The 22,877-nt window shown below is 30.6% G+C and overlaps 1 protein-coding gene and 2 pseudogenes across 1 annotated transcript; 1 reads left to right on the plus strand and 2 right to left on the minus strand.

Moving 5' to 3' along the window:
• Positions 1–2,303: 2,303 nt before the first annotated feature.
• On the plus strand, positions 2,304–10,229 carry LOC149880666 (uncharacterized). The gene is made up of 5 exons (XM_090069545.1): positions 2,304–2,447; positions 8,426–8,563; positions 8,701–8,892; positions 9,047–9,145; positions 9,959–10,229. Exons 2-5 carry the CDS (start codon positions 8,450–8,452, stop codon positions 10,034–10,036), a joined length of 483 nt encoding a protein of 160 aa, XP_089925671.1. The 5' UTR covers positions 2,304–2,447; positions 8,426–8,449; the 3' UTR covers positions 10,037–10,229.
• LOC149880667 (uncharacterized) lies at positions 6,223–16,160 on the minus strand (annotated as a pseudogene).
• Positions 16,161–19,657: 3,497 nt separating this feature from the next.
• On the minus strand, positions 19,658–21,708 carry LOC149880668 (uncharacterized; annotated as a pseudogene).
• Between the last annotated feature and the right edge of the window lie 1,169 nt (positions 21,709–22,877).

Below are 22,877 nucleotides of genomic sequence, written 5' to 3' on the forward strand. Positions count from 1 at the left end.
AAAATATTAGATTTTAGTTTCGATCCTTGAAAATCTTCACAAATAATTTTTTCTTCATTATGGAATACATATTCAATGACAAATCCTATAATATTCCATGATGATTTTGTGCATGGAAAGTTACTTCAGCATAATCCATTATTTGCTAAGCACCCAAAAAAAATAGGAACTGTATTATATTTCGAGAAATTCAAATATAAGACATTTACCCTTTATTTTTCTATTGCAAACAAACAAAAATGGTATAGAGTTCATTCAATGCACCACAATCTTTTTCTGCTATCTACAGCAACACATATCACAATTCGGTTATGGTGTTACCACCTGACCTTTACATATATATATAGTCAGTTGTCACAATCCTACTTCAAAAAAGGTTCAGGAAAATGTTTCTTTGAGTATTACACATGGTGCTGTCTGTTGTTCATCACTTTAAAATCTTTAAAATTTTCACCCTCTTTTTTCTGGTCCTCCTGATTTTGTGTAAACTTTCATAAAGTATGTTGTCCAAAGTAGACGAAGTTGATATTAAATTATATGGTAGATAGCAGGTTCATAGCTCGGAAACTAATCAATACTTTGTTGAATAGATTTCAAATAATATAATAGAATAGATAAATCAAATAAACCAAGGTCTGTTGTGAAAAAAAAAAATAAGGGAAAAGCAGTTCAAATATGGTGTTTTATTACATTGTTTGGCATTCTATTTTCTAATGATTTCCCCAAAAATGAGTCTGGAGTATATGGAACCTTTTGCATCAGTTAGAAGATTTAGGTTTTGCACCGTCATTTGACATTTAATACTTGCCGATTTTCAAGGAAATATTTGAAAGACATTTAGAAACAGTGGTTGAAAATTTTCCTAACGGCACTGTTTCACCAAAACAAGATTAAAAAGCATAATTTGAATGAAACAAGTACTCTATAACCTGAAACAAAAAGCTATAACTGTAAAATAAATGCGTTTTAATATTCTAAAAGTTAACCGTTGCAAATGATTTATTTACACATCTTTAAAAATCAAAAAAAAAGGTATTTTTCAATAAATCCCTAAATCAAAAAGAAAGTAATTACAATTCTAATTCATGTTGTTAATAACTTATTATATTATTAAAATCGGCGTGTGGTTTTTCCAATAATTACAAATTAATCACTAACTTTATTTCGGTCTTTTAAGTTTAATTTTCTGAAGCTCTTTTAAAAAGAAATCTTGCTTGGTCTAGATTCTTGGATTATTTTAAATTCAATTAAAATCAAATGACTATTATAAAAGTTTATACTCTTTTGAATTTTTTTTGTTATAAACTAGAAAAAGCAATGCCGGCTTAATTTATAGATATTCCTATAATCTAAATTTGTCTTTATAAAGAAGGTGCGTGTGCAAAATTTTTAAACTATTCAAATATCTAATTATTATAGATCATTGTAAAGAGCTTTAAATCAGTATTACAATGGTGAAAATTTCATAAAAATTTAATCATTCTACTAAAAGTTATGCCCATTTAAGTAACAAAAATTCATTATAAGGAATGCTCAAGAAAACTGCAACTAACTTAAAAAATTAGCGTTCGGTTTACGGTGGTTTTATATTAGAACTTCGTTGTTTAGTTTTTAACGCATTACTTTGCCTCGGTTATATTTTTATTCAACTAATAATGGTTTTGTGTTTGTGTGTGTGTGTGTGTGTGTGTGTGTGTGTGTGTGTGTGTGTGTGTGTGTGTGTGTGTGTGTAAATCATGTTTTGAATACTTTAAAAAAATCACCAATATTTTAAATAGTTTCATTTTTCTAAAAAAACAATTTTTAATGAATAAAAAAGTCAAATATACAAAAAGCTCATTATCGTAAATCCCCCCCCCCCCCAACCTCTACAACCGAAGAATATTTGGTACCTTTACTGCGTGCAAAAATGGAATATGAGCGTGTCATTATTTTTTAATGAAATTTGGCAAGTACATAGAAAATAGATATATAAAATTGATTCAAAAGTTAGAAAAAAAACCCATTATCCCTTCAATGTCAATTCACTTCCAGAACAGGAATGAAGTTTTCAATAACAATGAAATCACTAAAAACGTTAGTAACTGCAAAAAAAAAAAAAAAACTGCAATAAACTTACAACACTCTACTTTTAAAACATTATCTAAGTCAATATAAAATTCTAAAAAAAAGACGAGAAAAACCCATTCTTACGACACCTACCTCGAGTACGCGATGAAAAAATGGTCACAGATTTTATTTTGAAAATCGGTGCCGTAAATCGCAGATACACATATACCTATATAAAAGGTATAGTCAGGGAAACGTTTTACATCAACACTTTGATTTTCTTTAATACTTTGATTAACACAAAAAAATACTGCAAAAGATATTTTTTTTAAAAGAAGTTATTTACTTGTAGAATACAAGCTGTTTACAACTTTTAAATTTGTTTAGCAGAGAAGCATGTGAGAAATTCATTTTATTTTTTTGTAGTTAATTTTGTATTTACAATTGCAAATATTTGTTTTTTAAGCAATAAGAAGCCAAAAACGGGATTTCTAAAATTTTAAAACAAAGACTCATAAAAATAATCATTCATGAAAGAGGCGTTATTGAAATAACCAAATTTTATCCGTCTTTAAAATTACGGTTGTCTTGAGAAAACTTTGTAGGAGTAGGTAAAAAATGAACAAATCTTTAATTTTTTTAGCCAGCGTTTTAATCCTTCCCTGCTAGCAACCTCAGTAGTATATATATCATAGTCATTGAAATTCTGGAAAACATTTTCCATTTAAAACTTTGAGCGATGAAAAGTGGTCGGTATCAGTTATGAAAAGGACATTTATCATGCAAATTCTGCTCAGAATGTCATCATAACCTATATAATGAATTTCAAGTTGCAACTACCATAGCATAATTCATAATCAGTTTCGAATTCGGTTTCTTTAACATCACTTGTATGATCAAGTCATCGTTTAAATGAAGATTTTGATTTTTTAATTTTGCAGTGTTCTTCTTTTTCCATCCACTTGCTTTCCTCCAAGAAACATAAAAAAAACTGATCAGTTGTAAAAACTCTTCTAAAAGGGCTTTTATTTTTGATAAGTTAAGTATCTACTGAAGAAAGGCAGTTGTTTGAGGTGTTAAATTTTAATTTTGAACTAGATAATTCCAATCATCTTACTCTTCATAAATTAACAATTTTCTAACTTTTCAGAAGTATCTAGCTCTTTAGAATCATCTGGTGAAACGCCATTTTGCTTCCATGACTGGTCTCATACTCATACGTCATTCCGGAACCTAACTTAGCCAGGGTTACAATGGTTTTGTTACAACACCTTGTTTCATTTGTAAAGAAGAAAGGTTTTCTTCCTTGCTGTCTCTCTTTGTTTTATGTAGGCATCAATTCAATGTCTACCTAGGTAATTTGCATTTCTTTTCCAGCAAATAAAATGAAATGCTTCAAGGTTTCTTTTTGCTTGAAATTTCCTCATCAAAGATTTGACTTAATCTTGAATATTTAGCATTGACTAATTGAAAATACACTGCCTGATTAATATTTATTTTGCTGGATAAAATAATGGATTATTTACACCAAAAAGATATTTTGTATATGCTATTTTGAATAAGAATTTAAAATAAAAAACAAATTTTACATTTAAAGGGTGTGTAAATGAAATAAATAAAATTTGTTAAAAAAAAAGATTGAAAACGATATTTTAATCAGCTGTTTTTAAGATAAAAAATTTAATTTGAACAAACTTTACTGAATATCTTCAAAATAAAATAATGATAAAATTAAGAAACCCAAAGCATTTTGAACTAAATTCAAAATGAAAAGATAAAACAAAAATAAACTTTTCTATGGATGTTGATTTGAAAGATATGAATAATATTTTTTAACAGAAAGGATCGGAAACTTCATCTAAATAGGCTGTTTTTAATAAACACCTCGAACAAGTTTTTCTAAAGAAACATTTTTAATAAATAAGATTAAGAAGCATAATCTAGCTTAAGAAAACTATCCTGCACAAACTTCAAGGACGGAAACTTAATGTATACCTATTTTAACTGTCACAAGAACCTTCCAAAAAGAGAGAGCATTCCTTAAAAAACGGTTATGGTAAATTCCTGTCACGTGATTCGATTAAAAAGTTTCCATTTCTAAGTAATTTTGTTCAAATTTACTACATTAGCAAATCTCATTTTTTCTGAATATTTCGGAATAAATCTTTGTAAAATCAATTAAAAAATAGTTTTAAAAAGATTTGTTCCAAAACTTAAACAAAATATGAGAGTAAATAGGATTTACATAAAACTGTTTTGTAAAAATACGTTTTCGTTATGGTAAAAAATGTCATTAAACGCAAATAAACGAATGCTTAATTGCGTTCCAATTTATTTGATGTCTTTCTGTGCAAAATATTTGACAATATTTGACGAGCTGGTGACGGTTGTAAATTCTTGATTGCCTTTTTACAGGAAAGTTGAAGAAAGTTTTGGTTAAGAAAGACAAAGTGAAGGAAAACAAAAACTTATAATTCGAATTTTTACTTTGAGTTAGCTGGGAATTCAATAGAGGATTCTACAGATTTTTTGACAAGAGTCTACTGACAGTTCAAGTTTACTCTTGCTTTACGTTCTCACAAAGAAATATTGGTCTGAAACACCTAAACACCAAAAGTTGCAATTTGCACCAACTATAACTTACGCTTGCAAGACAGTGGGAAAATAAAAAACAGAGAAGGTCGGCAAAATTTGGTTCTTTGAGATAAAACCATTCCTCGTATTAGCATAATTTTCTCATCTTATTTATACTCGTATTATCATAATTTTCTCATCTATATTTACTTGAAAGTTTATTCTCAATAAATGAATGCATTATTTCAAAAAACCTTCTTACTTGTACAACAATTTTTTCCCTTGTTCTTCGCCAGTCTTAGTAAAAATTATCTGAGAATACCTCCATTTCTTGTAGGATTTGCCAATTTATAAGTATTTCTTGAACCACAGTTCAAGCACTCTCCTTCGTTGGAAGATTATTGACTTGCACAACGTAGAAAATAAGTTTAAAACATGCTGGATCGATGATGATTTGGCTCCGACAATCTGATCGGAAGAATTCCCAACAAAAAAAACATTAAAAAAAAATTCTAAAATTCTGCAACGTCGATGCTAGTTCACATATGCTGGAAAAACACTTCGCAAAATTCAATTTTCACTAGTTTACAAACGGGTTTAAAACAAATAATTATGAAAAACCATAACTAATTACATGCTATAACATTCTTTTATTAAAAGGGTTTCTTGTAAAAACTAACGGAAAAAGTTGTAAAGTAACTTAGTAAAGTTTTTAAATTATAACAATGAAAAGTAGTCATTATTCAAGGTTGAGAAGATTTGTCAGGTTGAGTTACATTTTTTCACAGATCAGTTTTTTGTTAACTGATTTATTGTACGGTACAGGTAAAAGGACCTCAGAATGCAGTGGGACCTGAGAATGTCAGGTTTGAATTAAACCAACATAGAACTCGATTTTTTTAATTAAATTCTATAAACGTTGAATAATCTTATTAAAGAATATGTTAAGTCATAAACAAAAAAATAATTCATATAATCCTTACAAAATAATCTAAATTACGAAGACGTTGAAAATAGCCTAGAAGCAATAAACTTATTTTTTTAAAATAATTGTAAATATTTCAATCCCTTCTGAAAGTAAGTTTGCAGAACCTTATCAGAAATGTTGCCTTAAGACTCCAAAAACAGTGCTAAAAAGATGCGTGCGAAGAATAAATCTAATTTTCTTAAAATCGCTTTTTTAAATACCTAGTATTTTTTAGGTGCTGCACCTAACGTTTTGAGGTACCAAATCAAAAGCTATATGACAAACTTAAGTTATTACTTTTTATAGTTTTTTTTTTTATAACATTAACCAACTTAAAAAAAATGTAATGAACAAAAAATATAAAAGTAAGATCCAGGTAAACTTTAATTCAAAAAGAGGCGAATAGAGAGCGCCAGGTTGTACTCTAGATTAAATCAGTTATAGGAATGAAGTTTTCAATGTTATCTTCATCAGACTCAAAGTGAAGGAATTTTTTGGTCCTATTTCAAAAAAGGGTTTGATCATATTCGGTTTTAAGCCTGTTTTACCTCGGCATGATGCTTTACTACATGAAGATTTCAAAACATTATGGCAACAGGAGCATTCTCGAAGTTTACTTGCTGCGCAAACATTCTTTCCACATGTACACTCTTCCTTACATTTATAGAATGCCTCAATTTGTTGTTGTAGCTTGGATTTCCTTTCTTTATTTGCTTTCTCCTTTTTGGCTTTGTCTTCCTTGATTAAAGAAACCGTTTCCAATAACAGCCAACTTTTTTACTTGCATTTATGATTGTTTGTTTAGATGCCCACTCTGGCCATAATTCTGCAAGTATATTCATGAAACTTTCTCTGTTGATTGTCGTAAACGGAGAATAAAGTACAGATTTAGCACTTCTGTACTCAGAGTGCAATTTCTGATTGATTTGATCAAGGAGCTGGGTAATGGCAGTTGTATCAGGTGGAGAGATGAAAAGTCTAATATTTTTGCTTCTTCAGAATGTCAATACATCACTGTCAAATCTTGAAGAGTGACTATCAGATAGGACAACAGCAGGCCGTTTTATATTGTTTTTTTCTAAAAATTGGTCAAACATTTGATATGCACTTAGAAGTGTATTGTGATCCTGACTTCTACTCTCATTTGTGGAGATTAGAAGATTTGGAACACGTATAACTGCTTCTTTTGGAGCCATGTGGGCTCTAATCCATTTTCCCTTGAATATGATTTGGCCCATTGCTATATCTCCTCCAAAGGAAACAAAAGGATGTATATTTACGCATTCTCTATTTTCTCTTATCATCTTTTGACAACTTTCCCCTCTTCCAGCATTCACTAAACCATTTGGAGTACCATCAGCTCCATAGTTTGTAAACTGGGTGGTTGCATCATGATTGTAAATTCTAGTGGTATCTATTTATCCCTGCCATACACCTGTTTCTAATTGATTTGCATCAATGAAAATATTACATTCTGTAAGTTCTTCAGCTAATTCGTTGAGGTGTTTACATGCCATTGCTTTTGTGCAGTTTAGGGCACGATTTATGGATACAGTTCCTTGTCTCTTTTTGGTTATGTAATTTTGATATTTTCCATCCCAACGCTTCCAAAAAGACTTGCTAAGCTTCTTTGTTCGGAGTGCTCGTTGAGCATTTGGTGATAGCTTAGTGATCTGACGCCCACGAAGGTTTCTACAGGCTTGCTTTTCCAAAACATTCAACATTATCCTTGTCAATTCCAACTTGTTCAAACCTTGGAGGCACCTAAATATATTATTGAAATAATAATACAAAAAAACTAAATAGTATAAGTTTAGTTTTCTTAATGAATAATATTAAAAAAGCAGGATTTTATTACAGTTTAAAAGTTATGAAAAAAATGTTTCATTTCTCAATTATGTGTAGATATTACCTATTCTTGTTTCTAATATAAGAGACTAACGACTTTTCTTCATCTTTTGTAAAAATTGAACAATATTTCTTCTCGTTTCCAGTTACAAATGACACCATCAATTTGTTTATTAATTGTTCAAAGATCTTTAATAAGTGGAAATTTTCCTGAATTGATTGCGGCTTAACCACGTTTATAGTTGATTCGGCACCACTCAACTGCTTCCTCTAACTGCTTACTTTTCATCATTTTGACATCTCTTAGAACATTGCATCTTGATTTGCTTGTTGGTTCAATTCTAAAGGACTTTCCCATTTCTTATTTATTCTTTACTGAAAGGAATATCAAAACACACTTTTGTATTTGCACTTTACTTTGGTAAACGCACTTTTGTTTAATTTATTCATTTTTCAAAAGCAAACAAAGAAAACACACTAAAGTGTGTTTTGAATGAGTATTTGCTCAAACATTTGGGGCTAAGCAAAATCTTTAAAAACACCTAACATTTTGAGATCCCTTTACCTGTACATCTGAATTCTCAGGTCTTCTCCGGACAGTAGATATGGTGTTAGAAAAGCAGTTTGCCGGAGGACAATTATGAGCTTCGATTCCTTATATCTTAGAGTTTTATTCATTTAAACGAACTTAATGGCTAATGGATCAGAATTAACGAAGTGTAATTCTTATTGGTAGAAAAAGTTTGGAAGTCAACAACTTTTTCCTTAATTTGGTTACAAGCAAATTAAACAAAATGATTGACGTTGACACTCATCCTAAAACCGCTCCTTGCGTCAAAGATTTGAGTATTTTTGTAAGAAGCATTAAAAGCTGTTTATACTGCGTTGAAAACACACTCATATTAAATGGCGTGTGTTTTTGGATGCCTAAATAAAAGCACTCACTTTGTGTTTCATTAAATATTATTTATCTGTTTATAATTTCAGTGTGTGGTGTGAAGATATTTCAGCATGTCTGAGGCTCTAAACACAGTTTCTGATACAAACTCCGGGTCACAGAATGACACAAAACCTAACTTTGAGTTTGTTCGTTCGCATGTTGCATGTCTAATGGTTGTAAATATAGTAAGTGGAGTAGTTATTAAAAATCTGCACATTTTTATACATTGACATATAAGTGATTGATAATTATTTATAAAAATTAATACAACTTAATGTGAGTATTTACTAATTATTTGAATATGATGCCTGTTTTTTTTTAGGTTTTACTATTTATTGCTTGGGTAATAGTGGTTGGCTCTAAAGGAAATTCAGACTATAGAACATTGTTCTTTTTAATGCCTATTACTTTCTTCTTGGTCACCACACTTATTCCTTGGTTAACACTCATTTTTGTGTTTCTAGTATTTCTTTTAAAGCTGCACACCAAAATGCAAATCAACTGGCCACTTACGGTAAGACTCTTTCCTATTCTACTTACTGCTAGACTGTTACTTATGGCCAACTACATTTATAAATGCACATGTAAATAGTTTATAGCAGTCTGAGTTTTGTGAACTTTTAAAATCTTTGTTTTATAAAAATACTATTTTTTTCTCTGTTTCTAAGCTCTACATAGCCTGCTCAGTGTGGGCTTCTCTTCTATTTATATCTTCAAGTGTCATCGTAATCCTTGGAATGATTCGCTTCCCGGTCATTGTAGCTGCGGTAAAAAATTTAATTAAAAAAAAACAATATATTTCTTGTTATTATTACACAACTTCTTTTTTTTTTATGGTTTAAAATTAAATCATCAAAGATATAACGCAAGCATATATAAAAAATTTTCTTTTCTTGGAGCCAATTGCATTTTTTTGGTGATTAGAGGGCTCTGAATCCAAAAATGTAATCTATTTTTTACTTTCAGCTTTAGTTTTTACTCTGTAGAATACCTTCATTTTTGTGATAAGTGGCATTAAGATTAAGGTACTACTATCATTATTGGTGAGAAACTCAGAAATACCTGCAGTTGTTTTGTTTATGTTATAGCTTAAATAGGTACGTAGCCAAGGCGAAAAAAAAAGTAAAATAAATGTGTAAATTGGAGACTAACACCTTCGTTTTTGTGACTCTCTAAATTGTTAGGAAACAAGTTGCTGTCTGAAATCATTTTGACATTCGATCCATGTCTATCTTACATAAAGATATGTTTAGGATTTGCTGTCAACAGAGAAAAACATGCGTTTAGTATTGTTGAGGCAAATTGTGCAGCAAAAGACTTAAAGCTGATCACAGAAACTATTCAGCATTTTCTGATTCAGCGTCCAAAAGTTACCTTAAAGCAGCTCTTACTTTTCCCGCCACATATTGTGTGGTGTCCAGTGGAATAATTATATTATTCTTCGAACGTTTGAAATATAAAATGCCTACTAAATGTAACGAATGATAAAGTTGAATTTTTTAGCTATAATATAAAGCTGATTCATAAACAACTTATTGTCTGAATAAGATATTTCACTTTTTTTTTCTTTTTTTTTTCAGGCGTTTGGTTTCTTTTCAGTTCTTGGTTTGGCAATACAAGGATTTTATCATTTCAAAGAGTTCAAAAACCCCGTCTAAAATAAAATGGTCTAAAATAAAGGGATAATGTTAAAAAATATTGTTTACTATAACTGTAATTTTATTACTGCGACATATACACTAATGTTAAAACCAAAGCTTAAAAATTATTGATATAACACAGTTTTTGATGTGACGTAACCTGTTATGTAATATTTTTGGCGAAATAATAATTGAAGTCATTTTTTTCCTACTCCGTTTCGTTTTTCTAAAACTGGGTTGGCTCTCACTTTTTTGGTTCTGGTTCTGAAACACTTAGTAAACTTTTAGTACAAATGGTGCTTCACTTGTTTATTTAAGCACCATTTGTACGGTGGCGAAAATAGACTTTGTTGAAAAGTTCTTCTTGTATATGTTAACCAGCATCCAACAAGTTAGGAAAAGACTTTTATGTCTTATTTTTTGTTTGCAACTCTTTCAATTGTCGGAGCCAAATTACCTTCGGTTTAGCACGTTTTAAGTTTTTTTATACAGTAAACAAGCTGCAAACTTTCCACTGGTTGTGATCCAACGAAGGAGCGTGCACTGATTGTGATCCAACGAAGGAAAAAGCACTTGTTGTGACTTAAGAACTCTTTATTTTTTGCTAAAAAAGGACGATTTCCAGCTAGAAGAATTAGCTCATGCAATTATAAATTGCTGAAACTTTACAATAAATGGAAAGATTTCAAATATGCGTTTATCTTGAACTGGCAAGGAAAATGAAAAATAAAATCTTTATTCATTTGCCTGATAACTGTCTCATTTAGCCAAATCTTTGTTCCATTTTGAAAACAACCAATGAAAAACTTTCTTTCATGGGTTCTTCAAAATTTGCCAACAATTTTTATAAAAAAGTTGGAAAAATATGTAGCATATTGTCAAACAGACTTTTTTTTTTTTTATCTGTTTGACAGTTTCCAACTTTATCCCAATCATTCTGTGCATTCATTAAATAAATGGAGCATTCAAAAGTTTCGTCGTCAAACATTTGAGTCAATTATACTAACTAAAATGTAATTACTGTTTTATTCATAATCTTGAGGCAATGATGCAAACTAAAACGTGATCACTATGTTTTATACATGATCTTGAGTTGATTATGCAAATTTCACTCTAATCACTATGTTTTTTAAATGATATTGAATTTATTATGCAAACTAAAATCTAATCATTATGCTTTATACATGATATTGAGTTAATTATGCAAAGTAAAATTTAATCACTATGTTTTATACATGTTCTTGAGCTATATAAGCAAGCAAAAATGACGTTAAGTTAATTATGCAGACCATACTATAATTACTATGTTTGGTACATGACCTTGAGTTAATTATGCAGACTATTCAGTAATCACTATGTTTTGTTTATGTTCGTGAAATAATTTTGCAAATTAAAGTGTTATCACCATATTTTATAAATAATTCGCAGGAAAACTATTTCTTGTTTAAAATGACTATTTACTGTGAGCTACTTTTAATTAAAATATTTTCTCTGAAACAGTTGAAGTAGAAAATATTCTTTCAACAGATTGTATGCTTTATAATTTCGAAAAGGAAAAAACGCTTATGAAGCTGCCCATGCAATTCGTTTCGCTAATGGACTTTGATGCTATAGAAGTTAGAACTTTTCAAAAGTAGATTGCTAGGCTTATCAGCGGGTGCTATGACTTAAAAGACCGACAACGCGCTTAAACACCACAAGAAGCTAAAAGTAAAGATTTTTAAGAGTTGCTTGATGAAAATCCACGCCAGAGGACAGTAAAATTTGCGCAAAAGATTTCAATTTATCAATGAACCCTTTCTTGTAGTTTGCATAAACTTGAAAAGTTTCCAAAAAGTGGAAAAAAAGTAGGTTCCTGCTCAGTTTAGCAAAAGTAATAATTCAACGATTGAACAGTTGCGTTTCTCATTTAGCAAAGTTTTAAAAAAAAGATTTTTTTATGGAAAATATTTGCTAGAAAAATGGATCTTCTTTGAGAACCTTAATAAATAAAAATGTTGGTTAAGTCGTGGTCAAACAACAGTTACAACTCCAAAAAGAGACTACGTCTGTAATAAAGAGATATTATGCGTTTAGTGGAATATGAAACGTATTTGGTAATTTAAATTATCAGAACTTAGGCAAACTGTAAATGTTCGACGTTATTCTAATCAATGAAGATATTTGAATGAAGTAATCTTAGAAAAAAGATCCGGAATAGGTCATGGGAAAAGAAAATCATGTCGCTATAGGACATCGCACGTGCACACGTTGCTGTAAAAACACAAAATTCTGCTTTTTAAAAAGACTTAGCACCATCAGATTACTATTTGTATTGCTCACTTAAGCATTCTTACTGTTTACAATTGTTCACAAGCTCGCAAGACGTTTAAATCCTCTGCGTACGTTTTTTAAGTGCATACCAAAATCATTCAACAGGGATAGTATACAAGACTTGCCTTTTATCTATAGAAAAGGAACGCATATTAGTTTAATTTTTGTGGCATTACTTGATGATGTAAATTATAAATAAATTACACGAAGAAATTTTACGCACTTTATATTGGCGCCAAATCTGTGTACAAGGCTTTTGTAAGCTGAAGAAAACCTAACTATTAAAAAGTTTATCAAGCAGCTTGGCAACAACAAATATTGAAAATATTTTGTTTCATTTGGTTGTCAAGGAAACGCAATATACTAAGGTTGATATTTCATAGTGTTCTTAATAAAAAAGTTGGACAGCCAAGGAAGAAAAATTTTCTTCTCTGCTTATAAATAAATGGATCTTAGGCTTTGATTGATGATTTAGGCTTTTGATTGATGATTTAGTTTTTTGATTAGTGCAAAAAGGTGAGGTTGAGACCTTTTATGAAGACTGGAAAGCAATGTTTAGTTTTACAAGATGCTCCATAACAGTTGATAAATTATATAAAAGATATGCTAGAACTAGAACAGCCTGTTATTTTGACAATCTTAACGGGACTTTCATGAAAAACGTCCTTTTTCAACCGCCAATTTGCTAGAGAAACACTAATTCATATTTTAATTTTCACTTTTTCCTGTATAAGAAAACTTAAAAGTTGAAATATGAGTGTTTCTGTTGGTCAAAACTAATAATGTTTACAATATTTCATCACAAGCGAAAAATATCCTAGTTCTTCAATTAAAGTAGACGGGTACAAAAGTAATAAGACGAATTTTTCTCAAATAATCATTTTGATGAGTCTTGGTAATGATGTGTTTAAAAATTTCATTTCTTGTCTCGTATTGGTTTAAAAATATATACTTGCATCGCAGTTATAAAAGAAACAAAAAAATAAATAGAAAATAATATTCCCTCATCAGGAGGCGGGGGGGGGGGAGAAGAGGGGGAAGGGGGGGGGGGTAAAAAAAATAATTTTTTATCGGCAAAAAATAATATATTCTTTATCGGCAGAAAAGTAGCCTTAATACTTAAGTAACTTCAGTTCAAAATTTTACCACCCAGAGTAATGTTCTAGCAAGGGACGTTAAAATTTAAAAAACTTAAAATCGGCTAATTCCTTTTTTTTTTTTTTTTTTTTTATCTTTCAAATTGCTACAGCACTTTACGGTAGTATGCCAAAGTTGCTGCTATATATGATTAATTACATAGCAAAATTTGACACCCAATTGTCAACATGTTCTGTTCTGGCACGGAACTTTAAATTATCCAAAGTTTGACAATTGCACTGTTTTTTTCATTGAACATTTTGATATTGGAATAAGAGCAGCTGTTTATATAATATTTTCCAATTCTTTTTTCCTTCTATTTTTTAATCATTTGAAGCAACAACTTGTTGACTTATACGCGAGTATATATAGTACATTAATGTTATAAAAAATACTTTCAAAATTAATTTTTCATCACTCGTGCATAAGTCGAAGCGGCAATTTGGAATTGAAAACTTTACGGCTATGTGAAAAATGAGCTTCGGCGTTTTATCCGTAAATCGCGAATTGTAACGAAAAAAGCATTAACTTCTACATCATTTGTTTGAACAACATAGTATAAGATAATTTACATATTTACTATAATAATGATAACAATTTATATATAGACAAAAAGTTCTACTTTAATGAAAATATCAGAAAACTTGATAGATCTTTTATTACTTAAAAAAAGTTGGCACTTAATTTTGTTATTATTCGTTTTTAGTTCTCCTGTTGTCCTCATTTTTTGTAAACGCTATTTGTACCTTAATTTTGTACAGCTTACATGGAAATGTGAAAAAAAGCAACATTTAAATTTTTTTACTATTACAGGTAGACGGGCCCCAAAAACTCATGGACCCCAAAAGCCACACGCTAACATTAGTACCTGTTAATCATACATTAAGCCTTATTAAGCAGCAAAATAGATTTTTTCATTTGACAAGATAGTTTTTTTTGAAAAAAAACTGTTAAAAATAACCAAACTAGCATAAAGTTTTGAAAATTATACTAAAAATAATAGAATTTTTTTTTTTTCAATTTTATAATATTTTGACATTATAGTCAAAAATACTTGAAATTTTCAATTAAGTTTGCGAAGTAGTGTTTTTTTGTGAAGATTTAAGTCATACTTCTACAAAAAAATCAAAAGAAAATAAATGAAAAAGACAGCTGCTAAAGTAATTTACCTTAACCAAAGTAGTGTTTCTGTGTGGTCTTTGGGGTCCCTTACCAAAAAATATATATACATGAATCAAAAACTCAATATTAAAATGGAGTTTTGCTTTTTTCTATTAACATATATTTTTCTATTAACAATCAAACAAAATTACTTTTTTACTAGCTATTTGTATAAAAAAAGTTGAAATGTTGCTCTATAAGTCTTTAAGACAATTTAAAAGTGTTTTTATTAATCTTTGAAACTATTGACTCTTTAATAAGTTGATCAACTAATTGACTAAGAATAACGGAATTATCTCCTTAACACTGTAAGGTCACTTTCTTGGTGTTTATTATAAATATTTATCAAAAAAGTGATAAGGCAATAACTACCTACAAATGATACTAGAGGATGTATGGTGACTCATTCACGGTTCTCTCTGATCAGTTTACAGCATGTTTCCCCTTTTGCAGTAAAAACAAGACCAACAGGAGTACCATCAACACCAAAATTGATGAACTGTGGTGCTTCGTCGTGATTAAATATTCTGCATGTATCAATGTTTCCAGACCAAACTCCTGTCCTCTTTTGTGCTGCTTCAGTCATGGTGTCAGCCTCAATCAATTTTTCTGCAAGAGCGTCTAAAGGCAACCATGAAAATCAATTAGTAACTCAGTTTTGATAGAACTATTTTTCATGAATGTATAGTACAGTAGCAATAATAAACTAATAAAAAGGTGAAGTTCTGGATTAAATTTTAAATGGAGCTAGTGTATACTATGAAATATGATAAAAACTCAATATTTACTCATACCAAGGTGGGAACATGCCATTTCTCTCGTGCAATTGAGAGCTCTATTTATTGACACATTTCCTTGTCGCTTGAGTTTTAAACTAGGATTCTTAGCTTTAAAGCGCATCCAAAACGATTTACCTAACCTGTGTTTGAAACAAAAACAAAAAATTAACTAAAAAAGCTTCTCTTACAAAGCTTCAACTCCTGGAACTACAAGCAATCTCTTAATATCTTAACATGTTGACTATTACTACCTTTTCAAAAAATATATAAAAAACATAAATACTTGTTTTTTGTCAAAGCATTTTTTGCATTTGCTGATAATGCTATAAATTTTCTGCCACCTTTCAATCTTTTATTTGTGTATTGTCTAACTTTCAGAACATCAAGGACAAGTTTTGTTAGTTCTGTTTTGTTTATGCCTTGAACTGCCCGATTTTTATTCTTAATGTATGAAACAATTGATATCTCTTCTACCTCCATGTGAATTGCACAGTACTGCCTTTCAAAACCATTGACTATTTTCCTTCAAGTCTACGGTTTATTGTTTCACGATCTTTAATAAGTGGAAATTGTCTTGTTTTAATTGCAGCATGTCCTCTTACATTATTTTCTTTACACCATTGAACAGCAGCTTCAAGTTGTTTGTTTTTTTCTAATATAGCTTTTCTTTTAATAAGTGTTTCAGCATTAGAACTTGGATTTAGTGACATCATTTGCAAGCGAGTTTTGAGTTTTTTGTTGCTGCTACTCATGTTTATTTATTTGCTTACAAATAAAATAATATCGCAAATTCATATACTGTTAACTGAACTAAAACTATCCTCTAAGCAGAAGCGTAAAATAAAATCTCTATATAATTTCATTATCATCAAAAAGATAGTTAAAACTACTACAAATCTACTTTAAATCATGAATTTTTGTAATATCACTTATATTTTTGTTACAAATAAAATAATTAATGTGGTTTTTGTGGTCCCAAGCATGTGGTTTTTGTAGTGCCTTAGGTACTTCCCTAAAATATAAGTTTGTAATCAAAATATTATATGAAGGGGATTTCAATAAAACAAGCTATTCCAAAAAATGGGAAAGTTGCAACTAATTTCAAAAAAGTTATAAACAATTTAAGCAATGCGGTTTTTGAGGTCCCCTACTAAAATATAGCGAAACTTTACTGAAAAAAAAAAAGTAAAATAAAAATACCAAAATACTTCTAAACCCCTGGGAAGAACTTTTACCATAAAAAAGCATATAAGAAAGCAAAATAAAGTTAAATTATTTATTTTGTACAAAAGACGCGATAAAAGAGAAAATCATGTGGTTTTTGGGGCCCGTCTACCTGTAGGGTCGGTTTTGAAAAAGTCAAAAAAACTTCAAGTTAAATAAATAGCATTTACTGGACTTTATAAATTACTTGAGTCTGAGTTGTAATTAGATTTTATTTACTTAGAAATAAAACCATCAAATATTTGACAATAAATAATTTATAACGGTTAGCATTTTTAGAATTTTGTAAATCAAAGCACGGGATATTTTTTTTATAAAAACTTTTATCATATTTTCCTTTTAAAAGTTGTTTTAAATTTCACTGCGTCTTCAGTAATGTGAGGAAGCTAATTTTAAGTAAAGCAAGATGCTGTTCATAACAATATAACCACCTAAACCATTAATTAATATTTTACACAGCAACGAATAAAAAATGAAAAATGCCAACGTCCTAAGCATTATAACCAATGTAAAAGGGGAGATACGAAACAGAAAGGGGGCAATCAGAGGATATGCAAAAGAGAAGAGATAAGAAAGGAGGGGTCAGTCAGGGGATTTAAAAAGGGAGATACGAAACAGAAAGGGGGCAATCAGAGGATATGCAAAAGAGAGGAGATACGAAAGGAGGGGAAAGAAATATAGGAAAGATGGTTAGTTGATGGGGAGATACGAAAGGAGGAGATACAAGACAGAACTTCAAGAATTAGGAAGAGAAGAGTCGATACAGAGTTTTAGTTTCTACGGAAAATACGTAGACCGGAGTTTTGATTTTATAAAAGGAGTTTAGAAGAAATCATTTTTATGTAATTTTAAATTAGAAAGATTTTTATTAACGATTACGGTACATTAAAGGAAACGGATTGTTATTTATAGAGTTTAAACAAAAAACTTGCGCGTAAAGGAATGTAAGCGTGTTAACAAGAATAAATCAAAGTGCTACCATTACACAGAACCAAGAGGCTTCCCCATATCCTCATACACCTTTAATCTAAACCTCCCAACCTTTACGAAACACAAAACTCCATCCCCACTCACTAAAACATACACGTAGAAATTTAATAAAAGCCCCGCCTCGCATCGGAGGTCCTACCAAGATACAACTTGTTCTCTAACTCTGCATAATTAGAGAAAATTTTGCTGAATTTAGTATTCATGTCATTCACTTAAACGTACAGAACATTGTTTACCATTCACCATTTTGAAGTAACTTATAAGAAGATATTAATGAGAAGGAGTTTAAAAGTAGAGGTTTTAAAAAAATAAAAAAGAAGTTGTTTAAAAGAACATATTTAATGAAGAAAATTATAAGAGAAAATTCATCAAAAGAACTTTGTAAGAGAAAATTTTGACGAAATCTAAAAGAAATGCATAGGAAATTAATGAGAATAAAAGTAGAATGAACCGCAAAGATCCACACTCCATGCCACAGTTTTTCTTAACAATCCCTGCTCCGTTAAATGTTAATACTCCCGAAGTAAAATTACCTCCGCAAGAAAACTTTGATCGAGACTCGATAGAAAACAACGACGTGAACGATAGACAACTAGAAAGAGTTTTAGAAAAGCTTAGAGAAACATTAAACAAATCAGAAATAAAAAATACACCAGAAAAAAGAAAGGATGAAACCCTTATAACAACCCTGCTTGAAAAGTTAACTCTTCCCGTTAGAACCATCAGTTGATAGATCCAGCCTCCCAAAATTTAATGGAAGTCCTGAGGAAGACATTTAAGAATTTCTCCTTCAGTTTAAAAGAATATACACCTATAACAATTGGAATAGCCATGACCAACTTTAGGCATTTCCCTTGTGCCTAAACCAGTCAGTATCCACATTCTACGAGTCGCTGCCCCATAAAACTAAGCAACACATTGACTCACTCATACAAGCCTTTCAAATTGAACATGAACCCCCTGAGCGTATACGGATAAAAAAAACGCAACAATACAGTCTTAAAGAAGGACATAACAGACTAGAAAAATTCATAGCTAATCCCGAAAAGTTGTGCCAAGAGTTAAATGTTAACGAAGAAACAAAGTTAGATTTATTCAAACCAGGCGTGAATTCAAATCTTAAGCGGAAACTCCTATTAAGTCAACCAGCTACTTACCAAAAGGAAGTCCGAATAGCGCGTGTCAACAACTTTGTCACAAACGACGATGAAGAAAGAATAGTTGACACTGTGGTGAGAGCAAAGGCGAAACTGCAAACTAAAACCGCAAAAACAAGCTCGGTAACATTTGCTAAAAATGATGCACCTCCACTAAACACTAACAACACGACACCCGCCAACTTAGCCAACCCTGAAAATGCTACAAGAGAAGTTGCTAGGCTAAAACAGGAATTAAAACAATTAAAATTGCACCTATCAAAACAACAGATCAAAAACTAAGTGAATTCTCCAACTACGGACCTCATAGGAGAAACAGCGAAAATACCACACCCGAACAAAATTACCTAAGAAACCCACGGAATAGCATCTTAGAAAATAATTGGCACTTCAATTAGAGAAGATACAACGATAGATGATATAACGATAGAAAATACGATCAGAACCCAAATGATGACATGAAAAGGTCCCGGACAAAACCTCCGCACCTTAACGATAATCCCAGACACCACCCGTCTTTAAGGTGGTAGTATACCATTAAAAAAAAATCTTGTATTTCACCTTTTTTTTTCAATTTTTAATAGTGCATAACATATATTATATGATTAAAATAAAAGTAAAAATTTTAAAATTTAAAAAAATTAATTATGCGCATAATTATTGATAGACAAAAGCCTATAAATGAATAACTGGCGACAGGGTTTTTTCAGCAACCGTACATAAAATTTAAACTGAAATTTTGGCTTGTGATCCTTTACTTATGCAACTACAACGTACATTAAAGGTTTTGGATTTTGACCAAAAAAAGTCAAAATATATGCATTTTTGTCATATTTGGATGTTTTGGTGTTATTTGAAAACACAAAATCACTCACAAAAGTAGAACGCAATTAGCTGTAAACATAATTCTCGTAGAGATTGCAAATACATGTGTTACAAACAAGTATGCCAAATTTCAGATCAAATCAATTATCGGTTTGAAAAAAATCTCCGTCGCTAAGCTAAAAAAGATGATTTTGAGAAAAACTCAACTTAAAAATAAAAACAAAAAAAAATTGTTCAAAACTCCCCACTTCCATAAACTGCACCTTCTTATGCTTTGTTTTGATCACAAAAACCTTTTTTTATCGCTCCTAGTTTCTTGCGTCTTAATTTCACTATACTTGTGCATTATTTTTCTGCTTTAGAAATGCGCTTTGAGTCATTTATAAGACAAAAGTTATGTAGATTGCAACCTACTGTTATTTTAAGCTTATCAAATAACATCTCTAAAAATTGTAGTCCATTATTAAAGTATAGGACAGCTGATGCTACTCCAACAAATAAAGCAGTTCTTTCAACAAGTATATCTTTGGGACACCGCTTCCAAATCAATTGATTCAAGGATTCATTAGGATTTTGTGTTTTACTGTGCAAACACTTTTATAAAATACAGGAATACAAGATCTATAAATACAGGAATAAAAGTATTTTCTTTGTATGCTTTTTTTCCAGTTACTTTATCAGCCTGGAATTTGCACCAAGAATCTTTGGTGCGCATACAAAATTGATGGCGTGTTTCATTGTCATAACTTTCAGAACAGTGAAAAAGAACAGCTGCTACACTTTTTTTCATTGCATATAAATTACCAATGTTCTATCTGATTACTTTGCCATAGTAATTTTGCAATGTGTTAATAACATTTTCTGTCAAACGACCTGCTCCTCCTAGTTTTTTACCATCCCTAAAAATTTTTTTGCTGTTTTTTTTTAAATTTCTTAAACGCGTGCCAACTCGTTTTTGAATATGACCAATGCACTCTGCTTTTTTAATTTCTACATTATGTCCATAAGGTTTAGCAGCAACAACACTGGTATAAGAACTACTATCTCCGTGACCAAGATATGTGGTATACCTTAAATTGTTTTTCTTTTCAGAACGATGGAAAAGTTTTAAAACACCACTTGATTCCATAGCTGAAGATGATCTAGTATGACTAATTTTACACTTTTGGTAATGTGATGAATGAAACTTTTCATATTCAACTGGATGCGTGTGTTTTTTTAACTTCCATATTGAACATAATTTACATGTTTTTGTTTCTATATGAAAGTCAATACATTTACCACTTTCAACGGAAATTGCAGAAACAACTCCGTTATTTGAAGTAAAACCACGCTTTTGCCATGAACCATCAAAGCTACACATAATGTCTCTTGATGTTTCACCTGCAGGGATTAATTCATCAGCAGCATTTTTCATGTTCTAGTCAACTAAATTTTGATAAACATCTAACAGGTTATGTAAAGTTTTATTGTAGCTTTTTTTGTTTATAGGTGGCTTCATATTCATTATTCCACAAAACTTTTCTAATGGTGATAACCCTTTACCCATTTCACGAAAAGCCACAATGACACGTGTGTTAATATCAAATGGTTTTTGTCCACTACATATGCTTTTAGTAGGCTCCTGTTGTTCTATTAAATTTTTTTTACAAAATATAGCAGATGAAAAAAACTCAGTTTTCCAATTGCAACTGCTACAACATATTTTTAAACCAATACTTAACCCATACTTTTTGGAGGAATCAAACATTAAATAAACATTATCTTCACACAAATTCGGGCATTTCAGTAGCGATATAACGTTTTCCAATAGACTAAAGTTCATAACAAAGTTAAAATCTGTACTTTGAAAATCTTGAAAATCTCTATCAGCAATATTTAATTTTTTTGAAGAAGCAGAATGTGTAACAGAAAAGATAAAGTTTTCGTTTCTGAAGAAAGAATCCTTGTATATCTGTTTCCACGAAAATTAGCTTTTTTATTGTTGTATATTCTGTTTGATAATTGTTTTCTCTTTGATCCACCCATATTATTTTTATTTTAAAAAGATAAAAGATAAACTATAGCATAAATAATAAAGTTTGAATGCAGCTTGAAACGAGAAGCGAATTACGTCAATAAAGCCATTATACTCAAATAATTAGCAAGAAGTCGTTGCAGTCTACAACTTTGCACTTAAAAGAGTTGACAAGGTAAATATTTTATGGCTTTTTGATGGTTTAACTTGTTTCTGAAGCGCATAACAACGAAATAAACAAAGCGTTGCTAGGGGAAAAAAACAAAACATTTTATACCGATACATTATAAACAAAGTTTAACATGTGAAGCTTTTATAATTTAGGTAAATCAGCTAAAAATTCAAAATCTACGATGATTATATTGGATAAATAACAAAAGTAAAAAAAAAATATTTTTTTCACTTTTAATGGTGTACTACCACCTTATATGTTTTAAGAGCGAACTGCAAACGTAATACCTCCCATAACAAATATTTAGATTGCATAACTCTTTAAAACCCTTCCTTTTCAAATAGCGACCTCCAACCTACGAAACACTACTGCTCAGATACTACATTTAACTTAGGAGAAAAGAATACCCGCCAATGTTAAACTCACAAGTTATTAATAAAATTGTCAACGGTGATGGCTGCAAGTTAAAACAAGATTAGATTAAAAAGCTTAGACCCAATCCAAGAATCTATAGTCAACAAAACTAATCAAATTATTTTACCGGAAAAACAGCGCCTCCAAATGCAATGGTTGCAAGCCTTCACCAAGTTCCATGCCAGTAGAAACAAATGTTGAAATTAACCACCCTCATGAGCCTATCTCTGAGCCCTGTCCAGTCGAGATTATGTTAGCTAAATCCCTCATTCCCGTAAAAGTGCCCCAAGTTCCAGCATCAAATCAAATCATCAATCAAATACAAAAACATCAAGTTATGTCACAATCATCTAATTTAAGCATATGGGGAAAACTAGATTACCAGTGGAAGAGATTATTAGTAGACACTGGTGCTGCAATAACTGCAACAAGTTATGACTTTTATTCTACACTACTCAAAAATCACAAGTTACAACCAAGTGACCTGTAACAAGTCAATTCTGCCAACGGGGATGCACTATCAATACGAGGAATCGTAATACTAAACTTTGAGATTCAGCAGATGGTTTACCAATTTAGAACATATGTAATCAATGATTTAAACTATGACTTAGCATTAGGTAAAGATTTCCTCACCGAATATAATGGGATAAATGATTTTAAAAGCAAA

Source organism: Hydra viridissima, unplaced genomic scaffold (assembly GCF_058129835.1).
Source record: "Hydra viridissima isolate aposymbiotic clone 2 unplaced genomic scaffold, HvirCarnegie_v1 scaffold_12, whole genome shotgun sequence".
NCBI classification, from domain to species: Eukaryota; Metazoa; Cnidaria; class Hydrozoa; order Anthoathecata; family Hydridae; genus Hydra; species Hydra viridissima.